Here is a 13,134-nt window from a genome sequence, read left to right on the forward strand (position 1 = left end):
AGACAGCCTCATTATTATTCTGAATGCAAAATCCAGGCCAATTTTTCGGTAATTCTGAGAAAGCGTTGAATGAAAAAAATTCACAAATTACTTTCCATAACATTCTGTTGATTCTGGGTATTCTTCGGCCTGAAAAGCAAAAAGACTGCGGCCCCCAAGTTCAGTGACATGCCCCTCAAGCAGATTTAGGGCACAGTGGAGGTTTGCCATGATGTCCTCTAACCCCACTCTGGCCAAAGGATAGGCAGCAAACTCAATAATTTGGCTTGACAGGCAGTGGCAGTGGTGGTCAGCACCAACGCCCTTCAAAAGAGGACAGCCTCCCAAAGCCTCAAGGGGATGAATGATCTCCTCCGTTCAGCCAGGGTAAGTCAAACTGCTCACCACTCACAACTCACACACTCACAAACCCATCACACATCCACAGGGACCTCACTCACTGCCACTTCAAGTGACACACACCTTCATTATCCTCATCCTGTCCATAGGACCACTCACCGGCCACACATGCCAGGCATACATATCATCTGGCATGTGTTCTACTTACACTCTCTCCATCTCTATCCATGCAGGACAAGCTGGCACACAACAAGAGGGAGAGGTCACAGACCGGTGGAGGAATGCCTGAAATCAAGGTCTTCGCGGACATTGAAAGCAGAGTCATCCAGCTGGCCAGCGAGGATCTGGACCATTCCTGTGCTGACAGTGAGGTCGGTGCTGCTCTAATAAGTGAAGACCCAGCAGTGCAACATCCATCAGACAACCATGCTGTGAGTGATGTTTCACAGGCCACTGCCGTGCACTAATTATCTCTCCTTACTTTCGCAGGCACATCTGCCAAACAGCCAACTGAGTCCATGACCCAGGGCCTCCATTCAAGCCCCGAAGAAACCTCCGAAGAGGAATCTGGAGGCACCCTCCCTGAAGTCCCATCACAGCGCTCACCCACACCCTCCACCGGCGCAGAGACACACACCTCAGAGGAACTTAGCTTTAGAGTAGCCTCGGGATCATAATCTGGTGAGAACATCGCATTTTCTGATCCACAACAAGTGACAGGAGGGACTTCCCAGGTGTCTGGCACTCGGAGGGTTGCTGGGGGCCAGAAATCTGCTGAGCCTGCGTCAGATGATGAGCCTCTGGACTCAGTCATGTCACAGTTGCTGGAGCTGCAAAGGCAAGCTCAGGAACATCAGGAAGGGATGTCTGCTGCACTCCTCAGGTTGCAAGGCACAATGGAAGAGTCCATTCACCTTCAGGCTGAGGTGATAGCTCCGGCATGCAAATGCACCAAGTCAAACTGATAAGATGGCGGCTGCCATGGAAACCCTGGCCCAGAATGTTGCTCCTGCACTGTGTGTGGGCTGGACTCCATCGCTGATGCCATAGTTGGCCTGCAGTACGAGAGGGGTGCAGGGCAGCTCGATCTCACTCCAGCTAACCTTTCTCCTCAAGGAGGCAGCCAGGGGCCCTCGGGCACCCATAGGGAGGAGGATCAGCCCCCGGGGCCATCCACCCAGGTGATTCTGGGACTGTCCAGCCCATCCGAATCCCCTCTTCCTGTGACCTCAGAGCTCCAGCTTCACAGGCCGAGGAGGGTGCCACTGCCACACAGCAGGAGCCCGAAAGCAGGCCGGGGTCCCCCAGGTCTCGGCCCTCCAGAGGACGCCCACTAAGGTCATCACAGACAGGGTGTAGCAGTCAGCAGGCTGCCTCCACCTCCACTGTGGATGTCAGGGAAGTACCAAGACATAGCGGCAGTGTTAGGAAAGTTAAGAAGATGTAGAAGCGCAGCCTGGGAATGGGTGTTAATCACTTGTACATACTGTTCACTATTGTCAATAAACTTTCAACAATGTCTCCCTGCCTTTGCCCCATTGTTCTGATGAGCAGTGTTTGTGTCATTCAGATGACACAGGTGTCACTCAGATGTGAAACCTTTCTACACAAGATAAAGAGAGTTGTCTCAGTCCAGGGCCTCTTCCCTGTGCTTTGTGCAGCCTTCAGACCAAAGTGATGGTCCAGCCTCACACTCATTGGACACATTACTGATGCCTGCACCTCGATGATGCTGGTCATTTCTGCCAGAATGTTGTGGGCAGGTGTCAGAGAGTTCCGTCATTCTCTCTGTGTGCTCTCAGCATCTTTAAGGTGGGGTTGGCCCCCATCTCTTCAGCATCTGTGACCATATTGTGCTCCTGAAGGGATCAGGTGCTGAAGACGGACAAAGGATCAGATGCTTTTAAAGCTTCTTGGCTGCTTCTCTATGATATGACCCTGATCACAGAGCACAAGCGAGCTGCCTTCGACCAGACAGGAGTCAGAGGCTATGTGAAGATCTATGGAGTGTCCTCACTGCATGTTGTCATCATCCTCCACAAATCTAGCAGCTATGAGGGCCTCCTGAGCAAGCCTGTCTTATCTGGCCAGTGTGAGGGTCTCATCACTGCCATCGTTGCCTTTGAGGACCTCCTCAGCCTCATCCCCATCGGTGTCCTCTTCTCTGGAGGAGACCTCCAGCTCCTGCATCTCCTCAGCCAGCTCCTCCCCCTGTTACAGCGCCAGGTTGTAAAGGGTGCAGCAGACGATGATGATGTGTGACACCGTCTGTGGACTCCACCAGACCGGTCCAGGCACCGGAACCTCATCTTCAACATCCCGATGGTCTGCCCCACCAAGTTGTGAGCTGCAGCATGAGCCTCGTTACAGCTTCGCTCTGCTGCAGTCTGAGGCCGCTGCACGGGTGTCATCAGCCACGTCCTGTACGGGTAGGCCTTGTCCCCGAGGAGCCATCCCTGCAGCATCTGGGGACCCTGGAACATTTCAGGAATCTGTGATGGACTGAGGATGTAGGAGTCATAGACCCTCCCTGGAAAGTGTGCGCAGACCTGCAGGATGCGTTTGTGGTGGTCGCACACCAGCTGCACATTCAGTGAATGGCATCCCTTGCAGTTGACATAGTTAACCACCTGGTGTGTCGGAGATCTCAGCGCCACATGAGCGCAGTCGATCGCACTCTGCACCTGTCGAAAACCCAAGATCTGGGCAAATCCAATCGCTCTTACATCCTGGCTGTCTTGGTCCCGGGAGAAATGCACAAAGTTGTGTGTCCTCCTGAAGATGGCATCCATGACCTCATGGATGCATTGGTGGGTGGTGGCTTGTGAAGTCCCACAGAGGTCACCTGTGGAGCCCTGAAAGGAGTCACAGGCATAGAAATTAAGTGTCACAGTCACTTTCACAGCCACGGGCAGTGGATGCCCTGCATATCCACTTGACACCAAATCCGGTAGTTGCTGGCAGATGTGACTGATCAGTTCCCAAGACTTGCGGAGTCTTCAGTGGCACTGGTTCTCAGTCATCTACAGGAATAAAAGAGCCTATAGACCCTGGGTCCAGCTAGGTGCCGACCAGTGACAGCTCATTGTGGCTCTTTGGCAGCCTGTACAGGAGTCCCAGCCACCCCTTCTTCTTGAGGGTGCTGCTCCTCCCTCTGTGCAGCCAGGCACCTCAGTTGCTCTCTTCTCCATTGTCTTTGTTCTCTGTAAGCCACGAGGCATACAGCAGACAGCTAGATCACCAGTTTCCATAATCCTGATGCACTCCTCCTGCAGGATGAAAGAGAGAGACGTGTGGGTTAACATGGGTGTACTAAAAACCGCTTTTGGTTAAGTCTGAAGGCCCCTTAACGCATCCTGGAGAGTTCTGATCATAAATTTGATGGCCAGAGATTAGTGTGCTGCATGGTTGCAGCTCAAGTACAGACATTCTCCTAACCCATGCTGCAAGGCTGCACTGTTAGCTTGAACCATGATGGGGAGACTGGTCCAAACCGGGATGATAGCATTGCAAAGGGGCTGTGAGTATCTCCAGCAGTGACTGTTCCAGACCAGCTTTAGCAAGGAGATTGTACAACGTGCCCAGTCATCCAACTGCTCTGCAGTCCACTAAAATACCCATTAGTTTGCAGTCTGTGCCCGAAGGGTGAAAAGCTCTCGAGCACTTGGTGGTACTTTGATCCCTTTGCATTACTTGAGTGGGCAGAGAAGCTAGAGACCTGGCTCCGGTCATATCAATGTGGCTGTGCCTGAACTATCTCAGTTGCAGAGGTATCATCACTTTATACAAGGTTTCCCTAATGCATGGCCGCTTCTCTCGCCCAATAACACCTCCCAACCTGCTTGTGTGCTACCTTCAACCTCAGGGCAGCCCTTGCCCTGCCCCCAAGTTGCCTCAAGCGCAGGGCAGCCCTTCTCCACCCCCAACAACGCACCTCAACCTTGAGGTCCAACAGGCAACCCAGGCGAGCACTCACCTCTGAGTTCCCCTCAAATTGCAGCCCACCAAATGCACACATTTTATGTGCTCTTGTGAAACACATCAGCAGATGATCCAGCGGCGGGAGGATGAGTCCGGTAGGCTGGGCTTATAATGATATGCAGATGTATTACAACGAGGTTCCCAACGTCCGATGGCAGGAAACACGGGCTGCTATCAGTGGGTGTGCGGACAATCGCAAACTGGTTTCACGATGTCATTAAACCAATTTTTGGCCTTCCACCATATTGTTCACCTATGCCACCGAACACGCCTAACACCAGCGGCACAGATGATTCCGTCCAGTGTAATGTATAACTAAGAGCAACATATGACAACTTAAAATGGAGTTTCACTTCTTAATATTTTTTATTCATTCATGGGATGTAGACATTGCTGGAAAGACCAGAATTTATTGCCCATCCATAACTGCCCTTGAGAAGGTGGTGATGAGCCACCTTTTGACTCTCTACAATTCACGTGGTGAAGATAGGGACTTCTAGGACCTTTATCCAACAACAATGAAGGAATGGTATTTTATTTCCAAGTCAGGATGGTGTGTATCTTGGAAGGAAACTTGAAGGTGTTGGCGTTCCCATGCATGTTCTGCCTTTGTTCTCATAGGTAACCAAGGTTGTAGGTTTAGAAAATGCTGTTGTAGGAACTTTGTTGAGTTGTTGCACTGTGTTTCGTAGACGAAGCCACAATGCACCATTGGTGAAAGGAATAAATGTTTAAGATGCTGGATGGAGTGCTGATCAAACTTCTTTGTTCTGGATGTGGAATTGCACACATCCAGGCAACTGGAGAGCATTCCATCAAACCCCTGACTTGTCCCTTGTGTATGGTGAACAGGCTTTGCGGGCATACGGAGCTGGAAGCAGACAGTGAGTTCCTCACCACAGAATATCTCTTGTGAGCACATTACTTATTTGTTTGTATGACTGCAAACAATTTTTTAGTGTATCTTAAGACACATGTTTTTCCCCTTTGGAGGATGGTGGAGAGGTGGTGGAAGGATCAGCCCATTGAATTTCATCATGAACACTCCTTCCATGATCAACAGGTCCTGGCATGGGACTTGAACCTGGAGAATCTGGCCCCGGGGTAGAGATGCTCCCACTGTGCCACAATATATTTTTTTTTGGCTGGTCCAATTAAGTTACTATTTTTAAAATATTTTCATGAGACGTCATTGGCAAGGCCAGCATTTGTTGTCTTGAACTCAGTGTCTTGCTATACCATTTCAGAAGGCAGCTAAGAGTCAATCACATTGCTGTGGATCTGGTTTCACGTGTAGACCACATCAGGTAAGGATGGCAGATTTCCTTCCCTAAAGGGTATCAGTGAACCAGATGAGTCTTTATGACAATCGATGATCGTTTCATGGCATTCAATTTCAAAAAGATTTCTACTAATTAATTAAATTGAAATTGCACCAGTTACTGTGGTGCGATTTGAACTCTTCTCCTCAGAGAATTAGCCTAGGTTACTAGCCCAGTGATGTTACCAGCACACCACCATTTCCCCCCAGTGCTTGTCAATAATGACTGCCAGGATGTTGTTGGTGGGTATTTCAGTAATGGCAATGTGTTGAATGTCAAGGGCAGGTTATCAGACTCTATACTGGTGGAGTTGGTCATTGCCTGGCACTTGTGAGAATCATAGAACAGGTATAACACAGAAACAGGCTATTTGGCTGACTGAGTCCACGCTTGCTCTCTGCAAGTGCAATTCAACTAGTCCCATTTGTAGTATAAGGGAGTCTGCCATAGCAAGGGTTAATATGGGACAGGGAAAGAGTACCACCCACAGTGTGTTGCAAAGAGACATGTGACCTGAGACTAGAGACTATTGTCAGTTGTGGACTGGGCAGAAACCTGGGTAGAAACAAGCATGGAGTTAGCTCATAATTTGGGCTATACCCTGTACATATGTATATAGTTATGTGTTATCAGTAAACAGTTAATGTTCAACCATAAGACCCTCTTTGTGATACCAACTGTTGTCTTCCTCAAAAGGCGGTGGAAGCAGAGTCTTTGAATATTTTTAAGGCAGAGGTAGATAGATTCTTGAAAAGCAAGAGGGTGAAAGGTTATCGGCAGTAGGTGGGAATATGGATTTAAGGTTACAATCAGATCAGCCATGATCTTATTAAATTGCAGAGCAGACTCGAGGGGCTGAGTGACCTACTCTTGTCTTAATTTGTATCTCCGTATAACACAATATATAATATACAACACCACCACCCGCACATTCCCCTTAACACTGCAATTTTTTTTATCTCCGGTTGCTTATCCAATTCCCTTTTAAAAGTTACAGCTATGCCTGACTCTCCTAACCACTCACTGTGTAAAATAAATGTCCTCGTGTTGCCTTTGGTTCTTTTACTAATCATCTTAAATCAGTGTCCTCTGTTTCTTGACCCTTGCCCCCATGGGAACAGTTTCTACCTACCCTGTCCAGACCCCTCGTGATTTTGAACAAATCTGTCAAAATTCCTCTCAACCCTGTCTTCTCTAAAGAGAACAGCACCAGCTTCTCCAGTCTACCCTTTGAAGTGAAGTTCTTCATCCCTGGAAGCATTCTCGTAAACTAGTTTTGCTCTCACTCCATAGCCTTCACATCTTTCCTAAAGTGCCATGCCCAGAATTGGACACAATGCTCCAATTGAGGGTGAATCAGTTTTTTTTTTATATAGGTTCATCATAACTTCTTTGCTTTCCATCTCTATGCCTCTGTTTATAAAGCCCAGGATCTCATTTGCCTTTTTAAGTGCTTTCTTAACCTGAGCTGCCACATTCAATGATTGTGCATTTAATCCCCAGGTCCCTCTGCTCCTGCACCCCTTTTAGAATTGCACCCTTTAGTTTTAATTGCCTCTCCTCATTCTTCCAAAATGTTTTACTTCACATTTGCCTACATTAACTTTTCGCATGCACTATAAATTGTTGCTCCCTTAAATTTTGGTATTCTTGAAAATTGTCCGGATGAGTACAAGACAAAAAGCTTTGACAATATGTGTCTATTTTCAGTGTAACATTTGTATATCTCCAACCCTCTGACACAGCCTTGTACTTAAGGATGGTTCAAAGATTATAGCCAGCCTCTCTGCAATTTCCACCCTTCCAACAGCATCCTCAAATGCATTCCATCTGGCCCTCTTGACTTATCAAGTTTAAGTACAGCCAGTCCTTCTAATATTTCCTCTTTAACAATTTTTAGCCCATCCAGTATGTCAGTGACCTACCCCTTTACTATGACTTTAGCAGTATCTTCTTCCTTGATAAAGGCAGATGTAAAATACTTATTTAGTATCTCAATTGTGCCTTCTGCCAACATGCACAGATCCCCCTTTTGGAGCCTAATAGGGTCCACCCCTCCTTTAGCTACCTTTTTACTACTTATATTCGAGAGAGCTCTAGCTTCATTTGCTCAACCTTTCTCTCTCCTGGGAATGTACCTCGACTGTACTTGAACCATCTCCTATTTAAAAGCAGCCCATTGTTCTGTTACAGTTTTGACTGCCAACCTTTCATTCCAATTTACCTGGGGCACATCTATTCTTAACCCACTGAAATTGGCCCTCGTCCAATTAAGTATTTTTACTTTGGATTTCTCATTGTCTTTTTCAATAGCAAATCTCAAACTAATGATATGATCATTTTGCCCTGCAGATACTTGATCTCTTGACCCACCTTTTCCCCAGAACCATATCCAGTAATTCCTCCTTCCTTGTTGGGACCGTTTGATGGGAGAGTGTAGAGGGATCTTTACTCTGTGTGTAAGATGCCGGGGTGCAGCCTGGCCAATCCAATGGAATGCAGTCTCAGACAGAGTGGATGAGCAGCTCAGGGGTAAGCAGTCATCGGGAGCGCCTGAGCTGGAGTCCGGTTGCCTGACAATTCATTGTAAGCAAAAGAAGAGAGAGAGTCTCCATCTTGAGTTAGAGTGGCTGTTGAGGGAAATCAGAGGCTAAATCCTCAAAGGAGAGGAGCTGAAATCCCTCATGAGGAAGGCAGAGTTTACAGGTTTTTTTGTGAATCATAATGATCACTGATATCTAGGTGGGTTGCTGAGAAAGCTCTGGGATATGTCTTGGTTGTATTTGCCATTTAATGTGCAACTTGTGGTGTGTATGACCACAGTTTGCCTGTTAATTCATGTTTATCTCATTTTAATTCTGGATGTTAGAGTATAAGATAGGTAGTATTTAGTGTTATTTTGCTGACTCTTGTAAAATTTCTTATGTTTGTTTAAAACCAGGGAATCTTGTGGTTTTATGCTCTTAGCAACTAACTAGGATTTCAAAACAAAAACAGAATTACCTGGAAAAACTCAGCAGGTCTGGCAGCATCGGCGGAGAAGAAAAGAGTTGACGTTTCGAGTCCTCATGACCCTTCGACAGAACTTGCGTTTGAGTCCAAGAAAGAGTTGAAATATAAGCTGGTTTAAGGTGCACACTGAACAATTTCTCCTTCAACTCCTCTCACTTCCTCCAAGTAAAAGGTGTGGCTATGGGTACCCGCATGGGCCCCAGCTATGCCTGTCTCTTTATGGGGTATGTGGAATATTCCTTGTTCCAGTCCTACTCCGGCCCCCTTCCACAACTCTTTCTCCGGTACATCGATGATTACTTCGGTGCCGCTTCATGCTCTCGTCAGGACTTGGAAAAATTTATTAATTTTGCTTCCAATCTCCACCCCTCCATCATTTTCACGTGGTCCATCTCTGACACTTCCCTTCCCTTCCTTGACCTCTCTGTCTCAATCTCTGGTGATAGACTGTCCACCAATATCCATTACAAACCCACCGACTCCCACAGCTATCTCGACTACAGCTCATCACACCCTGCTTCCTGTAAGGACTCCATCCCATTCTCTCAATTCCTTCGCCTCCGTCGCATCTGTTCCGATGATGCTACATTCAAAAACAGTTCCTCTGACATGTGCTCCTTCTTCCTTAACCGAGGTTTTCCACCCATGGTCGTTGACAGGGCCCTCAACCGTGTCCGGCCCATCTCCCGCGCATCCGCCCTCACACCTTCCTCTCCCTCCCAGGAACATGATAGGGTCCCCCTTGTCCTCCCTTATCACCCCACCAGCCTCCGCATTCAAAGGATCATCCTCCGCCATTTCCGCCAACTCCAGCATGATGCCACCACCAAACACATCTTCCCTTCACCCCCCCTTATCGGCATTCCGTAGGGATCGCTCCCTCCGGGACACCCTGGTCCACTCCTCCATCACCCCCTACTCCTCAACCCCCTCCTATGGCACCACCCCATGCCCACGCAAAAAATGCAACACCTGCCCCTTCACTTCCTCTCTCCTCACCGTCCAAGGACCCAAACACTCCTTTCAAGTGAAGCAGCATTTCACTTGCATTTCCCCCAACTTAGTCTACTGCATCCGTTGCTCCCAATGTGGTCTCCTCTACATTGGAGAGACCAAACGTAAACTGGGCGACCGCTTTGCAGAACACCTGCGGTCTGTCCGCAAGAATGACCCAAACCTCCCTGTCGCTTGCCATTTCAACACTCCACCCTGCTCTCTTGCCCACATGTCTGTCCTTGGCTTGCTGCATTGTTCCAGTGAAGCCCAACGCAAACTGGAGGAACAACACCTCATCTTCCGACTAGGGACTTTACAGCCTTCTGGACTGAATATTGAATTCAACAACTTTAAGTCGTAAGCTCCCTCCCCCATCCCCACCCCCTTTCTGTTTCCCCCTTCCCTTTTTTTTTCCAATAAATTATAAAGATTTTCCTTTTCCCACCTATTTCCATTATATATAAAAAAAACCCACTAGAGCTATACCTTGAGTGCCCTACCATCCATTCTTAATTAGCACATTCGTTTAGATAATATCACCAACTTTAATTTTAACACCTATGTGTTCTATTGTACTATTGTCGTTGACATCTTTTGATGATCTGCTTCTATCACTGCTTGTTTGTCCCTACAACCACACACCCCCACCCCCCCCCTCCACCTCTTTGTCTCTCTATCTCTCCGCCCCCCACACACACACCTTAAACCAGCTTATATTTCAACTCTTTCTTGGACTCGAACGCAAGTTCTGTCGAAGGGTCATGAGGACTCGAAACGTCAACTCTTTTCTTCTCCGCCGATGCTGCCAGACCTGCTGAGTTTTTCCAGGTAATTCTGTTTTTGTTTTGGATTTCCAGCATCCGCAGTTTTTTTGTTTTTATAACTAGGATTTCAAGTTTTGTCTAATTAACAAAACAGGTTACTGGTCCCTAACCAGATCACAACTTAAAACTGAACAGGTCACTTGGCTTTGGCCTAGATTCGGATTCAGATTGCTTGGGGAAGTGCATATGCCTTTCCTTGACCTACCCACTCTAACACTGCTGAAAAAGCCTTCCATTGCAATAAAAAATTCAATGCTTATTTCATTTTATTTTTTCCCTTTCTTTTTCTCCCCAGTGTCTCATATCATCCTCAATCTGAAAAATAGCTGAGTGAACAATTCTTACTCCTCCATCACAAGTCAATCTGAAACCATCCATGAATACATAACTGAGGGTGGGTGCATGTGACTATTCCACCCATCCTTGTGAGGAGATGCATGATATTCATGACGCATGAGCAGGTAGTGAGTGAGATGCCAATGAATGCGTGGTGGGCTTGTGAGTTCAGAGTGATGAGATGGTTGCCTTACCCTGGCAGCATCCTCTTTCTGCATTGGATGGCCAACCTCTTCTGTGCAGCATTGGCAATGATCACCACTGCCATTGCCTCCCTAGCCGGGGTGGTGATGTTGCTGCCCCTCCTACAGCCAGATCTGGGTTAGAGGACATCACGGCATTCAAAAGGCACTCAAGGGTTGAGTTACTAAACCGGAGGCTGCAATCTTTTTGCCTTTCTTGCATGTCTGCTTTGAAGCAGTCCTGGGTTGGTAGTACTTAGAGATGTGTGCACTTTAAATGTGGTGCCTGGCATGATGAAGCAGTGAGGTGACAGCGTGGAGGGCAAATTGGAGCCCGCTACGCCCATTGAAATGGCATGTTTCCCGGGAATGCGTGATTAATGAGGCGGGATTGGAACGATATGGCGTGAGAAGCCCCCATTGCGGCCAACAGGTAAAATGTCCTATTTCCCGCTCACTAACGCACTTAATGCAAATCTAGAATGATTCCGCCCACTGTTTCTTGTGGGTTGATCTTTGCTTTGTATTTTTTGGAGGTTGTGGGTGCATTTTTATTTGTTGTATCAAAATTATCTTCCGTTAACAGGAGTTGAAACAATTTCCCTCAGCCGGTCAGCTTGGCTCCAGAACAAAGAATGAATTGGTTAAAAGATTTTTAATCTCACAGGCCAGAAATTGAGCATTTCCCTGTTGATGGTTCACAATAAGAGCTAGCTGACAGTGCTGGAGCATTTACTTAAATATGGCCTTCCAGCCTTCTTACCAAGTTGCCCTCCTGTGGAATACCTCACAAATTTACAATTTTTTTAGTGGATTCAAAATTATTTATATTAAAGGCAGTTTACCTCCACACTGCACAGAAGATTTACAATGAAGTTTTCTTAGCTCCAAGACTGTAACTAGCCTGTATTAATAACTTGTACAGAAAGGACTAAGAAATGCTGCCCATAATTGCAACTCTCTTTAGCCTCCGGGCTCTGCCATTTAACTTCTGGCTGGAAATGCATTCCTTCCCTACTGTCTCTTCAGCTTGCAGATTTTTGCAGGGGTTTCTTTAATCAGCTTCTTAACTCATTGCACACCAGGCAATTTCTTAGTTTGTCAGAATACCCAGACTAAAGGTGTACTTTCAAACGTATTTTGCTGATGTCACTATCCTAGCCAATAGTAACCAAATCCAATCAAGAGATAAAAACAAAAAAACTGCGGATGCTGGAAATCCAAAACAAAAACAGAATTACCTGGAAAAACTCAGCAGGTCTGGCAGCATCGGCGGAGAAGAAAAGAGTTGACGTTTCGAGTCCTCATGACCCTTCGACAGAACTTCTGTCGAAGGGTCATGAGGACTCGAAACGTCAACTCTTTTCTTCTCCGCCGATGCTGCCAGACCTGCTGAGTTTTTCCAGGTAATTCTGTTTTTGTTTCCAATCAAGAGATGATGTTTGAAATGCCGCTCAATCATCTTGCAATACTTGTTTTTTTGTTGTCTCAGGAATTGTATTCAGGGGTATTCTGCATTATTGTTCTCCCCACAGTCCAGAACACTTCCAATCTACAACCAGGCACCAAGTGTTTGCTGAGTTGGCTTATTGCAAGATTATATTTCCTACCATCAGAAATACACACAGGAAACATGAATTTTTTAGGAACAGCAAATAGATAGATGCAGATTTAGTTCCCAAGAGGCGCATTTGTGAGGATAAATAACTCAGCCAGCAGGCATAAAAGCTTATGATTTTCCCATACAGTAAATCTTTTCTGATTTGTTAGATGGTTTAACAAAAGGCATCATATAAAAGGCAAAATTTCAACTCCCGTTTTATCCCTGAATTATTTATTTCCTCTATTCCAGGATTTATTTTGCAGCAAAGATATTATAGATCATAAGGAATGTAATTCTTAGGATTTACTTGTTCTAAGTATATAGAAAGCTAGAAAAAACCCTAAAGTAGTTGCTATATCACATACTATGGGGCTACCATCCAAACCGAATACATTATTATTGGATCTTGTGGTCAGTGGCAAAGGAATGGTGCTCACCACCCATCACGGTTACAGCTGGCCGCAAACTTTTAACTAGAAACAATCATTTGGGATAGGATTAATAGTTACATGGAAAAATGTGGATTGATTCGGAAGAGT

General features: G+C 46.5%; 1 protein-coding gene across 2 annotated transcripts in view; it reads left to right on the forward strand.

Moving 5' to 3' along the window:
* otofa (otoferlin a) overlaps positions 1-13,134 on the forward strand; it is a 480,240-nt gene that overhangs the window by 224,212 nt on the left and 242,894 nt on the right. For both annotated transcript variants that reach the window (XM_041188008.1, XM_041188007.1), the window contains exon 6: positions 1,633-1,677. In XM_041188008.1, the coding sequence (XP_041043942.1) occupies positions 1,633-1,677 (45 nt within the window). The remainder of the gene's footprint in view (positions 1-1,632; positions 1,678-13,134) is intronic.

The sequence above is a fragment of the Carcharodon carcharias genome, chromosome 5 (assembly GCF_017639515.1).
Source record: "Carcharodon carcharias isolate sCarCar2 chromosome 5, sCarCar2.pri, whole genome shotgun sequence".
Classification (NCBI taxonomy): Eukaryota; Metazoa; Chordata; class Chondrichthyes; order Lamniformes; family Lamnidae; genus Carcharodon; species Carcharodon carcharias.